We start from the raw sequence: 26,826 nt of genomic DNA, 5'->3' as shown, positions 1-26,826 counted from the left end.
GTTTTATGCTTCGTTCGTTTGTGTTCTTTATTATAATTTTAAAAATTAAAGAAAACAGTGCTGTTAGCGCACCAACAATTTATGGTTTTTAGCATTTAAACCAAAACTATAAGACCAACAGTAAAATAAGCACAGTTTGATTTTCATACCATTCTGAATCGAAATCATGTATTTTAAACAAAATTTGAAATTTGGCCGAAAATGAAAAAAGTGGGAAAGTGTGCCTTCCTACTTTTATCAAATCGACCAAAACGACATCTCTTAGAAATTCTCCAAAATCACACGGCATAATCGAAATTGAACACTGATTTTGATTTCAAAATCATTAGTTTTCTCGTTAAACTAGCCGTTTTAAAATTAACGAAAACAGTGCTGTTAGCACTTGCAAAAGCAATTTATGGTTTTAACGTTTAGGCAAAAAACTATAAGACCAACAGTAAGAATAAACCTGATTTCCGTGATTTTCATACCATTCTGAATCGAAATCATGTATTTTAAGCAAAATTTGAAATTTGGCAAAAATGAAAAAGTGGGAAGGTATAGCCTTCCTACTTTTGTCAAAATCGGCCAAAAACGACATCTCTTGAAATTCTCCAAAATCACGGCATAATCAAAATTGAACACTGATTTTGATTTCGTCATTAATTTTCTCGTTAATAGCCGTTTTAAAATTAAAAGAAAACAGTGCTGTGAAAGCAACTTAATTTATGGTTTTAACGTTTTAAGTTCAAAAACTTCTCCTAAGACCAACAGTAAAATAAACTGATTTCCGTGATTTTCATACCATTCTGAATCGAAATCATGTATTTTTAAACAAAATTTGAAATTTGGCCGAAAACAGAAAAGTGGGAAGGGTATAGCCTTCCCTGCGCTATCAAAATCGACCAAAAACGGCACTATCTTGATTCTCCCAAAAATCACGGCATAATCGAAAGTGAACACGTGATTTTGATTTCGTCATTGGTTTTTTTCTCGTTAAACTAGCCGTTTTAAAAATTAACGAAAACAGTGCTGTTAGCGCACCAACTTAATTTATGGTTTTTAACGTTTAAACCAAAAACTATAAGACCAACAGTAAAATAAACCTGATTTCCGTGATTTTCATGCCATTCTGGATAAAAATCATGTATTTTTAATAATTTGAAATTTGGCCGAAAATGAAAAAGTGGAAGGTATAGCCTTCCTACTTTTGTCAAATCAGTTCAAAAACGACATCTCTTGATTCTCAAAAATCACGGCATAATCGAAATTGAACACTGATTTCGATTTCGTCGATGATTTACTCGTTAAACCAGCCGTTTTAAAATTAAAGAAAACAGAGCTATTAGCGCAACAACTTAATTTAGGGTTTTAACGTTTAAACCAAAGAAACTATAAGACCAATAGTAAAAATAAACCTGATTTCCGTGAGTTTTCATACCATTCTGAATCGAAATCATATATTTTAAGCCAAATTTGGAATTTGGCCAAAATGAAAAAGTGGGAAGGTATAAGCCTTCCTACTTTATCAAAATCGGCCAAAACGTTATCTCTTGAAATTCTCCAAAATCACACGGCATAATCAGGATTAAGACGCTGATTTCGAATTTCATCGTCATTTACTCGTTAAACTAACCGTTTTAAAAATTAAAGAAAACAGTGCTGTTAGCGCACCTACTTAATTTATGGTTTAACGTTTAAACCCAAAAACTATAAGACCAACAGTAAATAAACCTGATTTCCGTGATTTTCATACCATTCTGAATCGAAATCATGTATTTTAAGCAAAATTTGAAATTTGGCCCGAAAATGAAAAAAGTGGGAAGGGTATGGCCTTGCTGTCAAAATCGGCCAAAGAGAAACGACATCTCTTGAAATTCTCCAAAAATCACACGGCATAATCGAAATTGAACACTGATTTTGGTTCGTCATTAGTTTTCTCGTTAAACTAGCCGTTTTAAAATTAACGAAAACAGTGCTGTTAGCGCGCACCAGCTTAATTTATGGTTTTAACGTTTTAAACCAAAAACTATAAGACCAACAGTAAAATAAACCTGATTTCATGATTTTCATACCATTCCTGAATCGAAATCATGTATTTTAAACAAAATTTGAAATTGGCCGAAAATGAAAAAATGGGAAGGTATAAGCCTTCCTACTTTTCATCCAAAAATCGACCAAAAACAGCAGTATCTCTGAAATTCTCCAAAAATCACACGGCATAATCAATTGAACACTGATTTTGATTTCGTCATTGGTTTTCTCATTAAACTAACCGTTTAAAAATTAGTAAGTGCTGTTAGCGCACCTACTTAATTTATGGTTTTAACGTTTAAACCAAAAACTATAAGACCAACAGTAAAATAAACCCAATTTCCGTGATTTTCATACCATTCTGAATCAGAAATCATTTTTAAAGCAAATTTGAAATTGGCCCGAAAATGAAAAGTGGAAGGGGTATAGCCTTCCTAAAATCGGCAAAAACGACATCTCTTGAAATTCTCCAAAAATCACACGGCATAATCAAATTGAACACTGATTTTGATTTCGTCATTAATTTCTCGTTAATAGCCGTTTTAAAAATTAAAAAACAGTGCTGTTAGCGCACCAACTTAATTTATGGTTTTTAACATTTAAACCAAAAACTATAAGACCAACAGTAAAGTAAACCTGATTTCCATTGATTTTCCTTACCATTCTGAATCGAAATCCCATGTATTTTAAAGCAAGGTGAAATTGGGCCGAAAATGAAAAGTGGGAAGGGTATAACCTTCCTACTTTTGTCAAAATCGGCCAAAAACGACATCTCTTGAAATTCTCCAAAAAATCACACATAATCGAAATTGAACACTGATTTTGATTTCGTCATTGGTTTTCTCGTTAAAACTAGCCGTTTTAGAAATGAACAGAAAACAGTGCTGTTAGCGCACCAACTTAATTTATGGTTTTAACGTTTAAACCAAAAGAAACTATAAGACCAACAGTAAAATAAACCTGATTTCCGTGATTTTTCATACCATTCTGAATCGAAATCCATGTATTTTAAGCAAAATTTGAAATTTGGCCGAAAATGAAAAAGTGGAAATATAGCCTTCCTGCTTTTGTCAATCGACCAAAAACGACATCTTGAAATTCTCCAAAAATCACACGGCATAATCGAAATTGAACACTGATTTTGGTTTACGTCATTGATTTTCTCACGTTAAACTAGCCGTTTTAAAAATTAAAGAAAACAGTGCTGGCGCACCAACTTAATTTATGGTTTTAACGTTTAAACCAAAACTATAAGACCAACAGTAAAATAAACCTGATTTCCATGATTTTCATACCATTCTGAATCGAAATCATGTATTTTTAAACAAAATTTGAAATTGTGAAAGGAATGAAAAAGTGGGAAGGGTATAGCCTTCTACTTTGTCAAAATCGACCAAACATTATCTTGAAATTCTCAAAATCACACGGCATAATCGAAAATTGAACACTGATTTTGAAGTTTCGTCATTAGTTTCTAATTAAAACTAGCCGTTTTAAAAATGAACGAAAACAGTGCTGTTAGCGCACCAACAATTATGGTTTTAACGTTTAAACCAAAACTATAAGACCAACGATAAAAATAAACCTGATTTCCGTGATTTTCACTACCATTCTGAATCGAAATCATATATTTTAAGCAAAATTTGAAATTTGGCCGAAAATGAAAAAGTGGGAAGAATTAAGCCTTCCCTGCTTTTATCAAAATCGACCAAAAACGACATCTTGAAATTCTCCAAAAATCACACGGCATAATCGAAATTGGTACCAGTTTTGATTTCGTCATTGTTTTCTCATTAAACTAACCGTTTTAAAAATTAAAAGAAAACAGTGCTGTTAGCGCACCAATAATTATGGTTTTAACGTTTAAGCTAAAACTATGAATAAACAGTAAAATAAACCTGATTTCCGTGATTTTCTTCATTCAGGATGAAATCATGTATTTTAAGCAAAATTTGAAATTTGGCCGAAAATGAAAAAGTGGGAAGGGTATAGCCTTCCTGCGCACGAAAAATCGACCAAAAACGACATCTCTTGAAATTCTCCAAAATCACACGGCATAATCGAAATTGAACACTGATTTGATTTCGTCATTAGTTTTCTCGTTAAACTAGCCGTTTTAAAAATTAACGAGAAACAGTGCTGTTAGCGCACCAACTTAATTTATGGTTTTTAACATTTAAACCAAAAACTATAAGACCAACAGTAAAATAAACCTGATTTCCGTGATTTTCTTCATTCTGGATAAAATCATGTATTTTAAGCAAAATTTGAAATTGGCCGAAAATGAAAAAGTGGAAGGAGTATAGCCTTCCTACTTTATCCAAAATCGACCAAAAACGACATCTCTTGAAATTCTCCAAAAATCACGCGTATAATCGAAATTGAACACTGATTTCAGATTCGTCATCTACAATTCTCTGATTAAACTAACCGTTTTTAAAAATTAAAAAAACAGTGCTGTTGCGCACTACTCGCCAATTGCATGGTTTTTAACGTTGAGACCAAAACTATAAGACCAACAGGAAGTAAATGACTACAGTTTCCGTGATTTTCATACCATTCTGAATCGAAATCATGTATTTTAAGTAAAATTTGAAATTTGGCGAAAATGAAAAAGTGGGAAGAATTTCCAGCATTCCTACTTTTGTCAAAATCGGCCAAAAACGACGATCTCATGAAATTCTCCAAAAATCAGCCACGGCATAATCGAAATTGAACACTGATTTCGATTTCGTCGATTCGATTACTCGTTAAACTAGCCGTTTTAAAAATTGAAAACAGTGCTGTTAAGCGCACCTGCGCATTTATGGTTTTTAACGTTTAAACCAAAAACTATAAGACCAACAGTAAAATAAACCTGTTTCCCGTGATTTTCATACGAATCTGAATCGAAATCATGTTATTTTTAAGCAAAATTTGAGAATTTGGCCGAAAATGAAAAAGTGGGAAGGGTGTAGCCTTCACTTTTTCATCAAGAATCTGACCAAAAACGACATCTCTTGAAATTCTCCAAAAATCACACGGCATAATCGAAATTGAACACTGATTTGGTTTGTCATTGATTTTCTCGTTAAACTAGCCGTTTTAAAAATTAAAGAAACAGTGCTGTTAGCGCACCAACAATTTGCCATGTTTTCGCCGTTTAAACCTACAAAAACTATAAGGTAGCAACAGAAATAAACCGGAGTTCCGTGATTTTCATACCATTTCTGAATCGGAATCATGTATTTTTAAACAAAATTTGAAATTTAGCCGAAAATGAAAAAGTGGGAAGGGTATAGCCTTCCTACTTTTGTCAAAATCGGCCAAAAACGACATCTCTTGAAATTCTCCAAAAAATCACGGCATAATCGAAATTGAACACTGATTTTGATTTCGTCATTAGTTTTCGCTTAAACTAGCCGTTTTAAAATTAACGAAAACAGTGCTGTTAGCGCACCAACAATTTATGGTTTTAACGTTAAACCCAAAACTATAAGACCAACAGTAAAAATAAACCTGATTTCGTGATTTTCATACCATTCTGAATCGAAATCATGTATTTTAAACAAAATTTGAAATTTGGCCGAAAATGAAAAGGTGGGAAGGGTATAGCCTTCCTAGCTTTTGTCAAAATCGGCCAAAAACGACACATCTCTTGAAATTCTCCAAAAATCACACGGCATAATCGAAATTGAACACTGATTTCGATTTCGTCATTGGTTTTCTCGTTAAACTAGCCGTTTTAAAAATTAACGAAAACAGTGCTGTTAGCGCACCAACTTAATTTATGGTTTTTAACGTTTAAACCAAAAACTATAAGACCAACAGTAAAATAAACCTGATTTCCGTGATTTTCATTACCATTCTGAATCGAAATCATGTATTTTAAGCAAAATTTGAAATTTGGCCGAAAATGAAAAAGTGGGAAAGGGTATAGCCTTCCTACTTTTGTCAAAATCGGCCAAAAACGACATCTCTTGAAATTCTCCAAAATCACACGGCATAATCGAAATTGAACACTGATTTCGATTCGTGATTGATTTTTCGCGTTAAATAGCCGTTTTAAAAATGAACGAAAACAGTGCTGTGTATCTCATAACTTAATTTATGGTTTTAACGTTTAAACCAAAAACTTTAAGACCAACAGTAAAATAAACCTGATTTCCGTGATTTTCATACCATTCTGAATCGAAATCATGTATTTTAAGCAAGGTTCTGAAATTTGGCCGAAATGAAAAGTGGGAAGGTATAGCCCTTCCCCACTTTTGAAAATCGGCCAAAAACAACATCTCTTGAAATTCCCAAAATCACACGGAATCGAAATTGAACACTGATTTTGATTTCGTCATTGGTTTTCTCGTTAAACCAACCGTTTTAAAAATGAACGAAAACAGTGCCGTGGCACCAACTTAATTTATGGTTTCTTAATCGTTTAAACCAAAAACTATAAGACCAACAGTAAAATAAACCTGTTCCGTGATTTTCATACCATTCTGAATCGAAATCATGTATTTGGGCTGTATTTGAAATTTGGCCGAAAATGAAAAAGTGGGAAGGGGTATAGCCTTCCTACTTTTGATCAAAATCGGCCAAAAACGACATCTCTTGAAATTCTCCAAAATCACACGGCATAATCGGAAATTGAACACTGATTTCAGATTTCGTCATTGATTTTCTCGTTAAACTAGCCGTTTTAAAAATTAAAGAAAACAGTGCTGTTAGCGCACCAACTTAATTTATGGTTTTAACGTTTAAACCAAAAACTATAAGACCAACAGTAAAATAAACCTGATTTCCGTGATTTTCATACCATTCTGAATCGAAATCATGTATTTTAAGCAAAATTTGAAATTTGGCCGAAAATGAAAAGTGGGAAGGGTATAGCCTTCCTACTTTTGTCAAAATCGGCAAAAAACGACATCTCTTGAAATTCTCCAAAAAATCACACGGCATAATCGAAATCGAACACTGATTTTGATTTCGTCATTGATTTTCTCGTTAAACTAGCCGTTTTAAAAATTAAAGAAAACAGTGCTGTTAGCGCACCAACTTAATTTATGGTTTTAACGTTTAAACCAAAAACTATAAGACCAACAGTAAAATAAACCTGATTTCCGTGATTTTCATACCATTCTGAATCGAAATCATGTATTTTAAGCAAAATTTGAAATTTGGCCGAAAATGAAAAAGTGGGAAGGGTATAGCCTTCCTACTTTTATCAAATCGGCCAAAAACGACATCTCTTGAAATTCTCCAAAAATCACACGGCATAATCGAAATTGAACACTGAGTTTTGATTTCGTCATTGGTTTTCTCGTTAAACTAGCCGTTTTAAAAATTAACGAAAACAGTGCTGTTAGCGCACCAACTAAATTTATGGTTTTAACGTTTAAACCAAAAACTATAAGACCAACAGTAAAATAAACCTGATTTCCGTGATTTTCATACCATTCTGAATCGAAATCATGTATTTTAAGCAAAATTTGAAATTTGGCCGAAAATGAAAAAGTGGGAAGGGTATAGCCTTCCTACTTTTGTCAAAATCGGCCAAAAACGACATCTCTTGAAATTCTCCAAAAATCACACGGCATAATCGAAATTGAACACTGATTTTGATTTCGTCATTGATTTTCTCGTTAAACTAGCAGTTTTAAAAATTAAAGAAAACAGTGCTGTTAGCGCACCAACTTAATTTATGGTTTTTAACGTTTAAACCAAAAACTATAAGACCAACAGTAAAATAAACCTGATTTCCGTGATTTTCATACCATTCTGAATCGAAATCATGTATTTTAAGCAAAAATTTGAAATTTGGCCGAAAATGAAAAAGTGGGAAGGGTATAGCCTTCTACCTATTTGTCAAAATCGGCCAAAAACGACATCTCTTGAAATTCTCCAAAAATCACACGGCATAATCGAAATTGAACACTGATTTTGATTTCGTCATTGGTTTTCTCGTTAAACTAGCCGTTTTAAAAATTAACGAAAACAGTGCTGTTAGCGCACCAACTTAATTTATGGTTTTTAACGTTTAAACCAAAAACTATAAGACCAACAGTAAAATAAACCTGATTTCCGTGATTTTCATACCATTCTGAATCGAAATCATGTATTTTAAGCAAAATTTGAAATTTGGCCGAAAATGAAAAAGTGGGAAGGGTATAGCCTTCCTACTTTGGTCAAAATCGGCCAAAAACGACATCTCTTGAAATTCTCCAAAAATCACACGGCATAATCGAAATTGAACACTGATTTTGATTTCGTCATTGATTTTCTCGTTAAACTAGCCGTTTTAAAAATTAAAGAAAAACAGTGCTGTTAGCGCACCAACTTAATTTATGGTTTTTAACGTTTAAACCAAAAACTATAAGACCAACAGTAAAATAAACCTGATTTCCGTGATTTTCATACCATTCTGAATCGAAATCATGTATTTTAAGCAAAATTTGAAATTTGGCCGAAAATGAAAAAGTGGGAAGGGTATAGCCTTCCTACTTTTGTCAAAATCGGCCAAAAACGACATCTCTTGAAATTCTCCAAAAATCACACGGCATAATCGAAATTGAACACTGATTTCGATTTCGTCATTGATTTTCTCGTTAAACTAGCCGTTTTAAAAATTAAAGAAAACAGTGCTGTTAGCGCACCTACTTAATTTATGGTTTTTAACGTTTAAACCAAAACTTTAAGACCAACAGTAAAATAAACCTGATTTCCGTGATTTTCATACCATTCTGAATCGAAATCATGTATTTTAAGCAAAATTTGAAATTTGGCCGAAAATGAAAAAGTGGGAAGGGTATAGCCTTCCTACTTTTGTCAAAATCGGCCAAAAACGACATCTCTTGAAATTCTCCAAAAATCACACGGCATAATCGAAATTGAACACTGATTTTGATTTCGTCATTGGTTTTCTCGTTAAACTAGCCGTTTTAAAAATTAACGAAAACAGTGCTGTTAGCGCACCAACTTAATTTATGGTTTTTAACGTTTAAACCAAAAACTATAAGACCAACAGTAAAATAAACCTGATTTCCGTGATTTTCATACCATTCTGAATCGAAATCATGTATTTTAAGCAAAATTTGAAATTTGGCCGAAAATGAAAAAGTGGGAAGGGTATAGCCTTCCTACTTTTGTCAAAATCGGCCAAAAACGACATCTCTTGAAATTCTCCAAAATCACCACGGCATAATCGAAATTGAACACTGATTTTGATTTCGTCATTGATTTTCTCGTTAAACTAGCCGTTTTAAAAATTAAAGAAAACAGTGCTGTTAGCGCACCAACTTAATTTATGGTTTTTAACGTTTAAACCAAAAACTATAAGACCAACAGTAAAATAAACCTGATTTCCGTGATTTTCATACCATTCTGAATCGAAATCATGTATTTTAAGCAAAAATTGAAATTTGGCCGAAAATGAAAAAGTGGGAAGGGTATAGCCTTCCTACTTTTGTCAAAATCGGCCAAAAACGACATCTCTTGAAATTCTCCAAAAATCACACGGCATAATCGAAATTGAACACTGATTTCGATTTCGTCATTGATTTTCTCGTTAAACTAGCCGTTTTAAAAATTAAAGAAAACAGTGCTGTTAGCGCACCTACTTAATTTATGGTTTTTAACGTTTAAAACCAAAACTTTAAGACCAACAGTAAAATAAACCTGATTTCCGTGATTTTCATACCATTCTGAATCGAAATCATGTATTTTAAGAAAATTTGAAATTTGGGCGAAAATGAAAAAGTGGGAAGGGTATAGCCTTCCTACTTTTGTCAAAATCGGCCAAAAACAACATCTCTTGAAATTCTCCAAAATCACACGGCATAATCGAAATTGAACACTGATTTTGATTTCGTCATTGGTTTTCTCGTTAAACTAGAAGTTTTAAAAATGAACGAAAACAGTGCTGTTAGCGCACCAACTTAATTTATGGTTTTTAACGTTTAAACCAAAAACTATAAGACCAACAGTAAAATAAACCTGATTTCCGTGATTTTCATACCATTCTGAATCGAAATCATGTATTTTAAGCAAAATTTGAAATTTGGCCGAAAATGAAAAAGTGGGAAGGGTATAGCCTTCCTACTTTTGTCAAAATCGGCCAAAAACGACATCTCTTGAAATTCTCCAAAAATCACACGGCATAATCGAAATTGAACACTGATTTCGATTTCGTCATTGATTTTCCTCGTTAAACTAGCCGTTTTAAAAATTAAAGAAAACAGTGCTGTTAGCGCACCAACTTAATTTATGGTTTTTAACGTTTAAACCAAAAACTATAAGACCAACAGTAAAATAAACCTGATTTCCGTGATTTTCATACCATTCTGAATCGAAATCATGTATTTTAAGCAAAATTTGAAATTTGGCCGAAAATGAAAAAGTGGGAAGGGTATAGCCTTCCTACTTTTGTCAAAATCGGCCAAAAACGACATCTCTTGAAATTCTCCAAAAATCACACGGCATAATCGAAATCGAACACTGATTTTGATTTCGTCATTGATTTTCTCGTTAAACTAGCCGTTTTAAAAATTAAAGAAAACAGTGCTGTTAGCGCACCAACTTAATTTATGGTTTTTAACGTTTAAACCAAAAACTATAAGACCAACAGTAAAATAAACCTGATTTCCGTGATTTTCATACCATTCTGAATCGAAATCATGTATTTGCAGGAAATTTGAAATTTGGCCGAAAATGAAAAAGTGGGAAGGGTATAGCCTTCCTACTTTTGTCAAAATCGGCCAAAAACGACATCTCTTGAAATTCTCCAAAAATCACACGGCATAATCGAAATTGAACACTGATTTTGATTTCGTCATTGGTTTTCTCGTTAAACTAGCCGTTTTAAAAATTAACGAAAACAGTGCTGTTAGCGCACCAACTAAATTTATGGTTTTTAACGTTTAAACCAAAAACTATAAGACCAACAGTAAAATAAACCTGATTTCCGTGATTTTCATACCATTCTGAATCGAAATCATGTATTTTAAGCAAAATTTGAAATTTGGCCGAAAATGAAAAAGTGGGAAGGGTATAGCCTTCCTACTTTTGTCAAAATCGGCCAAAAACGACATCTCTTGAAATTCTCCAAAATATACACGGCATAATCGAAATTGAACACTGATTTTGATTTCGTCATTGATTTTCTCGTTAAACTAGCAGTTTTAAAAATTAAAGAAAACAGTGCTGTTAGCGCACCAACTTAATTTATGGTTTTTAACGTTTAAACCAAAAACTATAAGACCAACAGTAAAATAAACCTGATTTCCGTGATTTTCATACCATTCTGAATCGAAATCATGTATTTTAAGCAAAATTTGAAATTTGGCCGAAAATGAAAAAGTGGGAAGGGTATAGCCTTCCTACTTTTGTCAAAATCGGCCAAAAACGACATCTCTTGAAATTCTCCAAAAATCACACGGCATAATCGAAATTGAACACTGATTTTGATTTCGTCATTGGTTTTCTCGTTAAACTAGCCGTTTTAAAAATTAACGAAAACAGTGCTGTTAGCGCACCAACTTAATTTATGGTTTTTAACGTTTAAACCAAAAACTATAAGACCAACAGTAAAATAAACCTGATTTCCGTGATTTTCATACCATTCTGAATCGAAATCATGTATTTTAAGCAAAATTTGAAATTTGGCCGAAAATGAAAAAGTGGGAAGGGTATAGCCTTCCTACTTTTGTCAAAATCGGCCAAAAACGACATCTCTTGAAATTCTCCAAAAATCACACGGCATAATCGAAATTGAACACTGATTTTGATTTCGTCATTGATTTTCTCGTTAAACTAGCCGTTTTAAAAATTAAAGAAAACAGTGCTGTTAGCGCACCAACTTAATTTATGGTTTTTAACGTTTAAACCAAAAACTATAAGACCAACAGTAAAATAAACCTGATTTCCGTGATTTTCATACCATTCTGAATCGAAATCATGTATTTTAAGCAAAATTTGAAATTTGGCCGAAAATGAAAAAGTGGGAAGGGTATAGCCTTCCTACTTTTGTCAAAATCGGCCAAAAACGACATCTCTTGAAATTCTCCAAAATCACACGGCATAATCGAAATTGAACACTGATTTCGATTTCGTCATTGATTTTCTCGTTAAACTAGCCGTTTTAAAAATTAAAGAAAACAGTGCTGTTAGCGCACCTACTTAATTTATGGTTTTTAACGTTTAAACCAAAAACTTTAAGACCAACAGTAAAATAAACCTGATTTCCGTGATTTTCATACCATTCTGAATCGAAATCATGTATTTTAAGCAAAATTTGAAATTTGGCCGAAAATGAAAAAGTGGGAAGGGTATAGCCTTCCTACTTTTGTCAAAATCGGCCAAAAACAACATCTCTTGAAATTCTCCAAAAATCACACGGCATAATCGAAATTGAACACTGATTTTGATTTCGTCATTGGTTTTCTCGTTAAACTAGAAGTTTTAAAAATGAACGAAAACAGTGCTGTTAGCGCACCAACTTAATTTATGGTTTTTAACGTTTAAACCAAAAACTATAAGACCAACAGTAAAATAAACCTGATTTCCGTGATTTTCATACCATTCTGAATCGAAATCATGTATTTTAAGCAAAATTTGAAATTTGGCCGAAAATGAAAAAGTGGGAAGGGTATAGCCTTCCTACTTTTGTCAAAATCGGCCAAAAACGACATCTCTTGAAATTCTCCAAAAATCACACGGCATAATCGAAATTGAACACTGATTTCGATTTCGTCATTGATTTTCTCGTTAAACTAGCCGTTTTAAAAATTAAAGAAAACAGTGCTGTTAGCGCACCAACTTAATTTATGGTTTTTAACGTTTAAACCAAAAACTATAAGACCAACAGTAAAATAAACCTGATTTCCGTGATTTTCATACCATTCTGAATCGAAATCATGTATTTTAAGCAAAATTTGAAATTTGGCCGAAAATGAAAAAGTGGGAAGGGTATAGCCTTCCTACTTTTGTCAAAATCGGCCAAAAACGACATCTCTTGAAATTCTCCAAAAATCACACGGCATAATCGAAATCGAACACTGATTTTGATTTCGTCATTGATTTTCTCGTTAAACTAGCCGTTTTAAAAATTAAAGAAAACAGTGCTGTTAGCGCACCAACTTAATTTATGGTTTTTAACGTTTAAACCAAAAACTATAAGACCAACAGTAAAATAAACCTGATTTCCGTGATTTTCATACCATTCTGAATCGAAATCATGTATTTTAAGCAAAATTTGAAATTTGGCCGAAAATGAAAAAGTGGGAAGGGTATAGCCTTCCTACTTTTGTCAAAATCGGCCAAAAACGACATCTCTTGAAATTCTCCAAAAATCACACGGCATAATCGAAATTGAACACTGATTTTGATTTCGTCATTGGTTTTCTCGTTAAACTAGCCGTTTTAAAAATTAACGAAAACAGTGCTGTTAGCGCACCAACTAAATTTATGGTTTTTAACGTTTAAACCAAAAACTATAAGACCAACAGTAAAATAAACCTGATTTCCGTGATTTTCATACCATTCTGAATCGAAATCATGTATTTTAAGCAAAATTTGAAATTTGGCCGAAAATGAAAAAGTGGGAAGGGTATAGCCTTCCTACTTTTGTCAAAATCGGCCAAAAACGACATCTCTTGAAATTCTCCAAAAATCACACGGCATAATCGAAATTGAACACTGATTTTGATTTCGTCATTGATTTTCTCGTTAAACTAGCAGTTTTAAAAATTAAAGAAAACAGTGCTGTTAGCGCACCAACTTAATTTATGGTTTTTAACGTTTAAACCAAAAACTATAAGACCAACAGTAAAATAAACCTGATTTCCGTGATTTTCATACCATTCTGAATCGAAATCATGTATTTTAAGCAAAATTTGAAATTTGGCCGAAAATGAAAAAGTGGGAAGGGTATAGCCTTCCTACTTTTGTCAAAATCGGCCAAAAACGACATCTCTTGAAATTCTCCAAAAATCACACGGCATAATCGAAATTGAACACTGATTTTGATTTCGTCATTGGTTTTCTCGTTAAACTAGCCGTTTTAAAAATTAACGAAAACAGTGCTGTTAGCGCACCAACTTAATTTATGGTTTTTAACGTTTAAACCAAAAACTATAAGACCAACAGTAAAATAAACCTGATTTCCGTGATTTTCATACCATTCTGAATCGAAATCATGTATTTTAAGCAAAATTTGAAATTTGGCCGAAAATGAAAAAGTGGGAAGGGTATAGCCTTCCTACTTTTGTCAAAATCGGCCAAAAACGACATCTCTTGAAATTCTCCAAAAATCACACGGCATAATCGAAATTGAACACTGATTTTGATTTCGTCATTGATTTTCTCGTTAAACTAGCCGTTTTAAAAATTAAAGAAAACAGTGCTGTTAGCGCACCAACTTAATTTATGGTTTTTAACGTTTAAACCAAAAACTATAAGACCAACAGTAAAATAAACCTGATTTCCGTGATTTTCATACCATTCTGAATCGAAATCATGTATTTTAAGCAAAATTTGAAATTTGGCCGAAAATGAAAAAGTGGGAAGGGTATAGCCTTCCTACTTTTGTCAAAATCGGCCAAAAACGACATCTCTTGAAATTCTCCAAAAATCACACGGCATAATCGAAATTGAACACTGATTTCGATTTCGTCATTGATTTTCTCGTTAAACTAGCCGTTTTAAAAATTAAAGAAAACAGTGCTGTTAGCGCACCTACTTAATTTATGGTTTTTAACGTTTAAACCAAAAACTTTAAGACCAACAGTAAAATAAACCTGATTTCCGTGATTTTCATACCATTCTGAATCGAAATCATGTATTTTAAGCAAAATTTGAAATTTGGCCGAAAATGAAAAAGTGGGAAGGGTATAGCCTTCCTACTTTTGTCAAAATCGGCCAAAAACAACATCTCTTGAAATTCTCCAAAAATCACACGGCATAATCGAAATTGAACACTGATTTTGATTTCGTCATTGGTTTTCTCGTTAAACTAGCCGTTTTAAAAATTAACGAAAACAGTGCTGTTAGCGCACCAACTAAATTTATGGTTTTTAACGTTTAAACCAAAAACTATAAGACCAACAGTAAAATAAACCTGATTTCCGTGATTTTCATACCATTCTGAATCGAAATCATGTATTTTAAGCAAAATTTGAAATTTGGCCGAAAATGAAAAAGTGGGAAGGGTATAGCCTTCCTACTTTTGTCAAAATCGGCCAAAAACGACATCTCTTGAAATTCTCCAAAAATCACACGGCATAATCGAAATTGAACACTGATTTTGATTTCGTCATTGATTTTCTCGTTAAACTAGCCGTTTTAAAAATTAAAGAAAACAGTGCTGTTAGCGCACCAACTTAATTTATGGTTTTTAACGTTTAAACCAAAAACTATAAGACCAACAGTAAAATAAACCTGATTTCCGTGATTTTCATACCATTCTGAATCGAAATCATGTATTTTAAGCAAAATTTGAAATTTGGCCGAAAATGAAAAAGTGGGAAGGGTATAGCCTTCCTACTTTTGTCAAAATCGGCCAAAAACGACATCTCTTGAAATTCCACAAAAATCACATATTATTATCGAAATTGAACGCTGATTTCGATTTTGTCATTGGTTTTCCCGTTTAACCAGCCATTTTTTTAATTAACGAAAACAGTGCTGTTAGCGCACTAACTTAATTTATGGCATTTAATGTTTTAATAAAAAACTATAAGGCCCATTGAAAAATCAGCTTGATTTTCGTGATTTTCATTCAATTCTGAATCGAAATCATGTATACCAAGCAAAATTTGAAATTTGGCCAAAAATTAAAAAGTGGGAAGGGTAGAAGACTATAAAAAATTGGGCAAATGTTTCGTTCATTGAATTCTTTCACGGAAATTCTAACTTCACTTGTAGCGGACAAACTAAACTACCCCAATTTGGTTGTGAAGAACACAGGATAGTCTTCATGACTAACATCATCATCGATTTCATGTGCACTAGAATAAAGTGCATTGTCAAAGAAAATAGACTCCAAATAACAGAAAACAAGATGGTGAAAGGAAAGTCAACGCGGAAAGCAAAAAAACTTTCATTAATTAACTAATTATTAATGTAACATTTGATTTTAAATATTGCGTATTATTCAAGAAACACTAACATACTACAGCGAAAAAAATTTTATTGCATTTTTATGTCCTTTTTCTCATTTATTCGCTTCGTTTCCCATACACCCTACTGAAAAACTTCCTCTCTACCTCATTGTGCTGCCAACTGTTGGCGGCTTCCACTCCCCGGACAACTGTGGGTTAGAGCGCGGGATAGAACTGCTTTCTCCTCTATACTCCTCCCAGCGTACGCCATGCCCCTAGCGGTAAGCCCTAGCATCGCTAACTGGATTTCTCTCGGCCTAATGGCGATGATATGGGGTCTTTACTCTTTAGCATTTACTTCGTAGTCTGTGGTTTCGCTAAGGAGCAACCCATATAAGTGCCCGTTCTCCGTTGTCCTTGCTTGCTTAGTAAGTCTTGAAATGGCCTCTAACACCTTCGGCCAAAAAAATTTTAACCCCGCTCCACCTGTAAAAGGCAGCTTTCCTCTTGACCATGAGGGCGAGTGCAAACGGTTTATGTTACGTTATATGATTTGCCTTAGAGAAAATAATAATCAAAACAGCAAGTGCCGTGAAGTGTCAAAAGATTACCTAGACTGTCGTATGCAAAAACAGTTAATGGTTAAGGAAGACTGGGCCAAACTTGGATTTGGTGATTTAGTTAGTGAGAACAAAAACCAATAGCCATGAGAGTACTAATCGGTTGCACAGGAAGTGTGGCTACAATCAAAGTAAATGAATTAGTGGATCAGCTGAAGACCAATAACTTTGAAGTACAGACCATTGCAACCAAGTCTGCGCAACATTTTCTTAAGGCAGACACAATAGATTGCAAAGTTTGGAGTACGAAGATGAGTGGGATGTTTGGAAAGATAGAGGTGACCCTGTCCTGCATATTGAACTTAGAAGATGGGCTGATATTTTTATTATAGCACCCTTAGATGCCAACAGCCTTGCAAAAATTGCTCAAGTAAGATTTGTTATTATGTTATTAAAATCCTAATTATAGTGATCATATACAGGGTATATGTGACAACCTCCTCACTTGTACGGTTCGAGCATGGGACTTAGCAAAGCCTCTGCTTTTTTGCCCAGCAATGAACACACACATGTGGAATCACCCACTTACAGCAGAGCACATAAACAAGCTGAAAGCATTTGGCTACATCGAGATACCTTGCATATCTAAAACTTTAATCTGTGGTGATTCAGGAACAGGTGCCATGGCAGAAATTAAAACAATAGTCGACCAAGTTGTAAATCTTTCCAAAGGAAAAGTTTGAAAATAAACTATGTCAATGTTCAAAACATTTGTTATGGTGTTTCGGTCAGACAGGTATTGGAAGATAAACAAGATTTACCTGTTGAAAAAGGTTGAGAAGCGTTTCACTGCACTTGAGAACAAAAGGAACCACTATTGAAAGCAGTTGGGAATTACAAAATTTATAATTGTCGATGTATTACAAGCTTTTTTTCTTGACTGTGTCTCTTAAGCTTTCACTTTTTCACGAAAGGGTTTTGGTGATTTGGAAATTTTAGCGAATGCTTTCAGTACTAAAGAGTACGTTTCGTGAGGCTGGAAATCTGAAACTATAATGAGGTATACCTAAAGGGAAGGTATGCTAGATTTAACGTAGATATTTATTGCCTTTGAGGAAAATAAAATACGTACACATACGAAACACGCACACAGCTTTTAAATGTTATATATACGATGAAGACCTGTCGGATAGAGTAGCAGACTAGAAGATATACACATACACACGAGATAAAGTACCATTCGCCGGACAATTTTTGTTGCCTACCGTTTCTCTATTTTTGCCATTAAAAATTAGAGAAAAGGCATAAACACCGTACTTCATTGAACACGTAACGGTCAGCAACGAACCCAATTACACTCACAAGGCTTGAAATCTAAATAAGCAGAGACAATAATGGCCACGGGAAAAGCGGATGAAAATGTTGTGAAGTCGAGGTGCAGAATTTCCTTAAAAAACGGGGTTGTGGAAGACTAATCTTTTCCTGCCCCTTCTGCTTTCGCCAAACAGCTCCTCTAACAAAGGCACACGGGAAGAACCATTGTTTTAGTCTTCCTCTTCATTCGCACCATACATAGCCGTATATCAGCTGACGAACTCGGCACAGTCAAAGAGGTGACAACAAGTATCGTTTGTCAGTTGTCAGCTGTCTGTTGTAATCCGTCGCTTATTGCCTGCCTCTTCGTGGTAGAGATGCTGGTGGTGATGGTGATGTTGCATCTTGCTCTCCATCTCAGGAGTAGCGCGAAGAATATCTGGTTCAACGCTGGCTTGCATTCGGTGACTCAAAGAACCGCTTCGATCACTGTCTCGCTCTTTAGTTTTACTCCGGCCGGAGCGACGAGAATCGAGCCGGGACAACGAAGCATTTGGTGTGCTGGGTAACACGCAACCAAGAGCGTTCATGTAGTCAGCTATTAGCAGTGTCAGTTCCAATATCTATTGCATTGCCAAGAAGATCTGCTGTGAAATGGCTGTTTTCAGATTGTGAATTGGAAAGACTTAACCGTACCTTGGGTTTCGGGAGCGCAAATAGCATCTTTTGTGTCCCAGGCCCTTGAATATCGCAATTGTTGACAACAACCATGAGATCATCCTGACAGCCTCCGAAGGTGACTACGGCAGAATATGGAACACGGGCCACGGATTGCATCGACGTCACGTCTAAGAGTGTGATTGTCTCTTCATTGATAGCCAGCCAAACGGATGCTCCTTCCAAGTCTGAATTGCCTCCACCGGCATTAACCTTAAAACAACGAAAAAGGAGACAAATTACTTGATTGTGAAATCCTTAAACAAAAGAAAATATCAAGTGACCAAGATGATAGCTATACCTTGGCGTGGAAGAGGGCAGCTCCGAAGAAAGGCCACTTCCGTGTACAAGTCAAATAAATTCGCACACAATCGGCTATGCTTCTTCCTTTCAGCGCAGTCCACTTATCCGTTATCGCATCCGCCATTTCCCTAAATCGACGAACATATTGCCAAGGTTAGTAACAAATCGCGGCCACTTCAATGACGTAATAGCGTACTTTAACTCTTCTTGCGAGATTCCGTCCTTGTAACGCCTTGGAATGAAGCGCTCCAGAGCTTGCATAGCTCCTTGATGCAGATGACCGGAACTTCCTCCACTTCCACGGCCTCTTTCGGCATTGTAATCGCCACCGTCTATCTGTGACATGATGGCCGCTAATTCAATGGCCAACTCTTTGGTCAGGGGAAATCTGTTGTCTGATATTCGCTGCGCTGTCTGATAGCAATGCAGCAGTCTTTCACGTTCTGTCTCGCCTTTGAGATTGCTGCGCCAAAAGAGGCGGTGGCGATATGTGAGTCGAATGACTTTGGTGTTTTGGAACTTTCCCAAGCCCTTTTCACGTAGAGCCGTTTCCCATTTGGATATAATGTCGCAAAGCTATAAGAATGAGCAACAAGGAATAAAAACAAAACAAAACAAAAAAACTATTAAATTGCATAATCGTTCGCCAGGATATATCGTCGTACCTTAGCTTTTGGTTCTAACCAATGCTCTTCATCCTTTTCTATTGGGTCGTCGCTAAATAAAGCAAAACCAGACTGGCTCACGTCTCGGCAACCAATTTCACGATTGAGTGTCACCAGGAACTCCTCGACTGTCGTTGAACCATCAAAACCAACCACCTTAGGAACACAAAATGTAAATAAAGGCATTGTTGCTAAATAAAGAAATTATGAGCTGAATCCCTACCTGATAAGTCCCGTTGAGAAAATGGACGGGAATGGCGTGTGGCAGCGAATGGTGATACGGATTTTTGAGCAAGATGGAAAGCACTTCCATCCGCGACGGTTTGGCTTCTCGTGGGCCCATCTGAAGGGTTCGCTCTAAGGCCCGTTGGCAATACGAGGCGTATTTTCCCATCTCCGTCTTCGTGTCGGCGTTGCGTTTTAAATGCAATCGAAGGTACCAGAGGAGCTTGTTGTTGCGAGGGGCGAACAGGGAAACGGTTAACGCTAGCAATTGCCAGCCTTGAACGAAAGTGAAAGGTGCGCTGGCAGCTTTGCTGTCTGGCGATGATGAGGAACCACTCGAAATCGAACCAGAATGATGTAGATGATGCGAGCCCGACGCCGAAGATGGCGGTAAAGCAGTGGACAGTTTCTGAAAAAGGAAAACTCATTCATTAGAATAACTGAACGACAAGGGTGACTAAGTGACGAGACAATTAAAGCATAAACATCGCATCTGCATCGTGAATAGGAAAACCATAAGAAAAAAGTCAAATAGCCAAATGGAACAGTCGAAAGCCGATGCTGAACAAGTGCGCAAATGAGAACAATTTTGGTAACCAAATGCGAACCAATCGAAGCCAAGACAAAGTAAATAATAATAATAAAGTTTCCTTTAGTAAGAAATGCCTACGTATTGGTCTTTTCCTATTTCTATTCTATAATTCTCGTTTTAGGCACAACACTGTAGCGTAACTGTAAATTGCAGAGTCTCGCGCAAATCGAATCAAAAACTTGGCCAGAGATAGACGTAAAATCATGCAAAAAACCTCGCTGGGAACGTTTCGGCTGGTGGGCGATATTGATTGAACAGATCATAAATTTTCAACAAAAAATTGCAAAAAAGCTCAAGCACCACTTACATGAGTGGATTGTTTGGCGGGTTTCGAGATTTTGTGCAGCGCCGAGCGATTTACCTGCCCTCCGACCCACTTGCTACCGACGCCAGCCACGCCAACTACAGGCTGCTGACTCTGTGGCTGGACACGCGACGTCTGCTTAATCAACGCGCAAATCAACTCGGGTTGCAACTCCAGTAAACATAGACATTGATGGAGAGCATTCTGAGCCAGCACGACATGGTAATCGATGCCGGCCGAGTCCAGTAATGCCGATGTAAACAACTGAATAGCCTGAAAAATAAAAACATTACACCGTTAATTTGAAAAAATCCTCTTATTTCGCTGGACAAGCCAACTCATACTTTGAACAATTTTATGGCTTCATTATGTAAACTCTCCGATGGCAGAGTTGTCAGAGGCGAAGTGATGCTGTCCTTGGAGTGGATTAGCAACGGATTCCGCCACAAATTGCAATCTAAAAGAGCAGAATAACAACTGTCGTTAGAAGGCCGTCAAAAATGCGGAAGCGAGCGATTTAAGACGTACTTGGATCTCCATCCGTTTCCATCAGCTTCTGAATCATTTGCTCGTACTGAGTTCCACTGTGAGCTCCGCCACCCGAGACGATCGTTAACTGGTAGAGCCAAGCGTCTTTTTCTTGTTTATTAGCTAGAAGTAAATACGTTGGATCTTCGTGAGGCGGAAAGATGCCCACCGTTAAATTGGCTGATCTCGCCGTTGCCATTGAATTGCATTCAACATCTTCACTGTCAGAGTCGGAAACGTGTTCAAGCTCTTCGACGCGAGCATCTCGCATGTTAATCTGACCCTGCGGTACCTAAGACATCAAATGGCTCATATAGTGTCACGCTTCGTGTGCGGTTTATGAATCATTTACCTGATCGTTGGGTGCTTTGAAGTAAAGGAAAGTTTTGCCAACTAGCATGCACCAACAGCGTTTCGAATGGCCGTGTTTCACTTTGACAATCCATCCCTCCAGCGTCGGTTTTTGGTCTTCCCGTCCCAAAAGGAGACGGGTCGTATTACGACGAACCACGTTCTGCAAGATGCGTACCCATTCGTCGACGGTGCTGCTTGAGTCAGCCGTTAAGTAGTGCGTCTTCTTTGAAGTGGAGATCTCGAACGTGGCCGCCCCGTCTGCTCGCCATACTCGGCAGCTATCATCTAGCGAAATTTGACCCTGGGGCTTCCTACCGAGATCACTCTAAAGGGAAGCAAAAATTCACGTTTACTATGCAGCTCCACGAATGCGTGCAGCGGTACTAACGAACCTGGGATTTCCAGTATGAAAGAGTTCCGTTCTTCAGGACGAACCAGCGCTTCCGCCATGTTTTCAGTTTGCCACTGAGTTTCGTCAAATAGCCACTTTTCTCCAGCTCGTCGCTATGCCTTTCAAGTGTAGAGATTCGCAACATGGCTACTGACTGCGCCACTATCGCTGCCTCCGCTTCAGGCCCGTTGTCGTCGGGTGGGAGGGCATAGTCATCAGAAATGGCCGATTCATTGCAGTTGTCTATGGGCGAAAAAAAGAAAAAGAAAAAACAAGTTAAAAACGTGTCATTATGAATACAAATGTAAGGCAAAATGGAAGTTTCCTCTTACCCCGAACATCCGCATGGTCTTCGCCGTCTGAGGAGTCTGATGAATCTCCACTGAAGGGCACTGATCGAATTTGGCTGGCCCTCTATAACAAACAAGACTTCTCATTAATAACGCGCTCTCGGAAGCCAAACGGACAGACTTCAAAAAGGGAAGCTAAAATAGCTTGGTAACTTACACCTTTGACGGTGGCATAAACAGGGATGCTGATGTCATGGTAGCCAACACTACCCGTGTTCGATAATCGGTGGGTAAGTGCCCTTGATTGTTGATTATGGTTGGGATGAATTTGGTGGATTTGAAGTGGAATTGTGGAGGGTGGCTGTTCCGACACGCTAAATCCTTCAGCAGCTGCCTGGTAAATCCTCGATTCCCACGAAGGAAACCTATGCAACGGCGGTGTGGGCGGTTTGCTGTCGTCGTGATAATCATCGCCCACGCTGCCCACCAAACTGCCCGGGTGAGAAATTGAGTGGCGTGCCGTCGACATGGGGATAGCTGCCGATCCGTTCCAAGGTACTCGCTCTTTACTGGGAGTGTAAATCTCGGCATAGTCGTGCACTTCGCTGGATATGAGCTTAGTACGAACCTACGGTACAATAGACCAATTATGTGACCCCACGCAAAATGGATGAACTGAATACTTTAAGACTTCGCGGAGGTTTCGGGACATCGTAATCGGAGTGCTCGGATGCAGCGGCCGTCATGGAAGCAATTGCTTGGTCGATGGCTTGGCCGAGTTCACCCAAAGCTGTGGTAGCACCATTCTCATATGTGTCGGCGTCTGACAAGCCAGACAAGGTGCCTGCACTAGGGCAGTTGCCCTTTGCCATCAGGGCCACTCCACCACTGCCACTATGGTCACTAACATTGCCATCATTAACGCTGTTATCGCTATCCTTTCGTGGAACTCTGGTCCGAGGAGGCGGGATAGGTTTCTTGCCGATCGATCCGCTGTTATGGCTGCATGCATGATCATCATTGAGGCCCCCAGATATGGGGCTCTTGGGACTGAGACTAAGCGGCGTCTCCATGTCGACCGATCCTGAATCAACTCGCGAATCGCGAACTGTGCGCGTCAAACCGGAGAGGGAGAGTCGATTCCCATCCGGGAACCTCTGCTGCATCATCGAGTTGACTGGACCCGAGAGACCCAAGCCTCCGCCTCCACCTCCATACGATGATGTCATAGAGCTCGTCATACAACCGCTGCCGGATGCGCATCTCTGTTGGCGCTTCTTCGACAAATCTACTTCCGCGTACAACGCATCCAGCTGTGATGTAGCATCACAGGGTGAGATGACACTACCACTTCCGCGTCCTTTCCCTCCTTCTGTCGCATTTCCTCCGCCAACGCGACATAAGCTGTCATCGCTGCCTGGCTGATCTTCTAAGCTTCCACGCGAAGAATCCTAGCAAAATAAAAAAAAAATAAATAAATAAATAAAAAATTCGATAAAATAAACTAAAAGGGACATCCATAAAGATTAGGAGTGCTGAAGACAGCTGGAAGACTAATGCGAAAAAAAAGGGTGAAGGAAAAAAAAAAGAAAAAGAGAATAGGATGGACGGCAAGACGAACAAAAGAAAAACATGGGAAAGACGTGATCGATTTGTACCTCGGTACTGGCCCGATGATTCTTGGAATTGGATGAATTGGTTTGCGACAACTGTCGCAGGCGGCTGCGGAGCAATTCCAACTGCTCATTACATTTTTGATTTTGTTCACGTAGATGTTGATTCTGTTCCTCGAGCTGTCATGTATAAAAAGAAAAACGTAATAAATAAATAAATAAAAAAAATAAATAATGATGGCGTGGCCTTTAGAAAGTCTCGTTAACGACGGCATTACAACAACTCCTCGGGACAAAAGAAACGGGCGCACTGAGTCACTGCCACACTATTCCATAATACACGTTTGTGGAACGAGATCGGCTTTCCACAGGATCGCTTGTTGGTTGTAACGGCTCTATCGGCTTCATTAACCGTATCAGCACTGCCTTCTTGGTAGATTACATTTCTGCGGGTCATTAGTGGAGGCGGAGGCCCTTATCGATATAAGTCCGACCTGACGGTCCCACTCGCTTTTCCTATCTCACTGGGGCATCTACTTCGAGCGATAATTGGGTAATAACGTCAAGTCCGCAGACGAGTAACTGATGATGAGAGAGGCGCGGCATTTCATAACCCATCATTAATTTCATAGCGCATTTTTCTTTGCAGACCGGGGAGCTAGAAAATAAAACTGTTCACATCCACCTACTTTACAATTACCTTTTTCTGTCTTAATGATTCAAATCGAGGTTTAAAACAGTCGCTCCAAGCTGCTAGCACTATCCAAAAAAAAACGTAGATTGCACACTGGAATGCTTGTGAGAACGCAGGCCGCGTGCGCCCACGGTCATGTTTGCGAGACTATCGATCCTGTTTTGGCCAAAGTTGGAAAAATATGTGTATACCAGACAACACGGAAGCTGCGTGTTTCAAACGGCTCAATTGCCCTCCCGTTTCGAGTTTACCGTTTCCAGTTGGACTCGCTCCACAATTGCCGCTCGAGCACAACGACACAAAACGTTGAAAGCGACAACCGAGTTTAATAGATCATAAAAGTTGGTCTTCACTCTACGTGATTGGATTCCGCAACATACTTGGCTGAGTTGAACATCCATGAAAAACGCTTAATCCCATACAGGACGGAGAGCAAAAATACAGTTTGTGGCAAGGCTTTCATCGTCAATTCTCTTGACGATCGTTCCAATATATTCATCTGCTCTTCTATTTCAATTGATTTGTATGACGGTAGTGGCTCCGTCGTCTTTCTACTTTTTGTTGTTCTTGTCCTTTAAAGTTAAGTTTTAGTTGCAAGTTTTGCAACCCCCCCTTCCGCATCGCAAGTTTCGTAAAAAGGAAATGGCAGCTGTTTGAATTTGAGATCAAAACGGCCGTTTCATCGCTACTGGTTCGGCGATTCCAGTTAGAACTGGGGGTAGCACGCGATGGCCATTTATTTTGTGGCTGATCCTGGACTTTCTTCACCTTTTTGCTTGCCTCTATTTCGGCCAAATGACGACGTTTAGATTTCCTACGAAGACGTTTACACGCAAAAGAACATTCTTCTAGTGAGTTTCTTACGTCTTTCAGCTTATTGGTGACCCATTCCTTGATTTTCGCGGCTTTGGCTTCGACTTGTTTGGCATCGTTGAGTCTCATTTTGCGCTGTTCATCCACTTGATCTTCGAGCCGGTTGATGACGTCCCTCTCTTTGACTGACGTCTGATGAACTCCCGGTGATCCTGTTGTGCTCTCCGACAATGGATTCCACGGTGAATCGGCCAGCTGTTGCTCCATGATTCTTAGCTAAACCAATAACATAAAAAAACCAAAACAAAAAACAAACAAACAAGAAAGCAGTTAGATCTTTTGCCATTCGTTTAGTCTCATAAAAAAGAAACAACAACGTAGAAGTATTAGAGATGAACGTATCGGCAGTCACCACCATGTGACACCATATTTTGAGCAATCATTCGAGATACTTTGCCTTATCTGTATCAAGCCAGTGCTATGAGTGTCGAGTGCAGCAGCTGGGATGATAAACGATCCAAATCGCATTAAGTCAGCCATACTTCCCATCGTATCCACCACGTCTTTTATTTATCAACATTTTTCATCCTGATTACGCGGGGAAAAAACTCCATCTCTCGAGGATTTTTTATTTCTTCCATTGTAACACGGCCCGGATATTAACTGGATTGGATTAGTTTCAGATGATTCGTTCTGCGCAAGAGAGTCGCCGGGACAATAAGTGAGGGCGGTGCCAATGGATAATAATAACAATATTACAGCCCAAATATCATCTCCAAACTGAATAAGATCTAAATCTTATTGGTTCCGGCTTGATGCGACAAGAAACAAATATCACGCGACAAGGCCATCAAGTGTCTCCTTTTATCGGACTTTCTGGGACCAAACCCTCCGCATGCCGGACCTTTGAATTAAAATCAATAACCAAATTTCACGATGGGATTCGGCATAATCAAACGTGAAACCTCAGTGGCATGGCTCTACTGGACAGTAATAAAAACTATCGGTTTCCTGTGACGAGGGATCCTCGCTTGGAGTCAAACAAAAGATTTGCTCCTATCTGAAAAGCAAGTCGAATGTTGTTGTCACACATCCCTTGTTTGTTTGCTTGGTACTTTGTAACGGTGAAACTTTCACCGGATTTGGCAGCTTTAAGTTGTATTTGTGGGCGCGGCGGAGGAGTTCCATATCCCCCCCGAACGTGCGGAAGGCCATGAAATGACCGGTTTAAAATAGAATTTACGACGACGCAAATCGCCATTAATCTTAAGGAAACTTCTTTTTTCTATTTATTTTTTTTTTTAAGGAGAAGTAGGGGGGTTTGACAAGGAGGGAGCAGTTCACTCGGTGAGTCATTCCGGAAGAATAATTCCGGCGACAA

General features: G+C 37.6%; 2 protein-coding genes across 7 annotated transcripts in view; one reads left to right on the top strand and one right to left on the bottom strand.

Annotated features, from left to right (window-relative positions):
• The first annotated feature begins 16,636 nt into the window (after positions 1 to 16,636).
• Positions 16,637 to 17,410, top strand: LOC116926146 (phosphopantothenoylcysteine decarboxylase). Its single transcript, XM_032932956.2, is given in 3 exon segments — positions 16,637 to 16,939; positions 16,942 to 17,072; positions 17,125 to 17,410. Coding segments are annotated over 3 exon segments (543 nt in total). The 5' UTR covers positions 16,637 to 16,788; the 3' UTR covers positions 17,386 to 17,410.
• A 315-nt stretch (positions 17,411 to 17,725) lies between these two features.
• Positions 17,726 to 26,826, bottom strand: part of LOC116926090 (uncharacterized protein CG43867) — a 29,122-nt gene continuing 20,021 nt past the window's right edge. For 4 of the 6 annotated variants that reach the window (XM_032932876.2, XM_045168157.1, XM_032932896.2 and 1 more), the window contains 16 exons: positions 25,497 to 25,721; positions 23,984 to 24,118; positions 23,009 to 23,776; positions 22,543 to 22,953; positions 22,368 to 22,449; positions 22,037 to 22,278; positions 21,643 to 21,969; positions 21,291 to 21,582; positions 21,107 to 21,219; positions 20,766 to 21,035; positions 19,865 to 20,275; positions 19,642 to 19,797; positions 19,173 to 19,552; positions 18,975 to 19,104; positions 18,653 to 18,886; positions 17,726 to 18,579 (listed from right to left, as the gene is read on the bottom strand). In XM_032932876.2, the coding sequence (XP_032788767.1) occupies positions 18,283 to 18,579; positions 18,653 to 18,886; positions 18,975 to 19,104; positions 19,173 to 19,552; positions 19,642 to 19,797; positions 19,865 to 20,275; positions 20,766 to 21,035; positions 21,107 to 21,219; positions 21,291 to 21,582; positions 21,643 to 21,969; positions 22,037 to 22,278; positions 22,368 to 22,449; positions 22,543 to 22,953; positions 23,009 to 23,776; positions 23,984 to 24,118; positions 25,497 to 25,721 (4,473 nt within the window). In that variant the 3' untranslated portion in view covers positions 17,726 to 18,282. The remainder of the gene's footprint in view (positions 18,580 to 18,652; positions 18,887 to 18,974; positions 19,105 to 19,172; positions 19,553 to 19,641; positions 19,798 to 19,864; positions 20,276 to 20,765; positions 21,036 to 21,106; positions 21,220 to 21,290; positions 21,583 to 21,642; positions 21,970 to 22,036; positions 22,279 to 22,367; positions 22,450 to 22,542; positions 22,954 to 23,008; positions 23,777 to 23,983; positions 24,119 to 25,496; positions 25,722 to 26,826) is intronic. The other 2 variants (XM_032932887.2, XM_032932881.2) reach the window with 2 other exon arrangements.

This window comes from Daphnia magna, linkage group LG1, assembly GCF_020631705.1.
Source record: "Daphnia magna isolate NIES linkage group LG1, ASM2063170v1.1, whole genome shotgun sequence".
In the NCBI taxonomy this organism is placed as follows: Eukaryota; Metazoa; Arthropoda; class Branchiopoda; order Diplostraca; family Daphniidae; genus Daphnia; species Daphnia magna.
The sequence above is the reverse complement of the archived record's forward strand: the minus strand, read 5'-3'. Positions and strand labels throughout refer to the sequence as shown.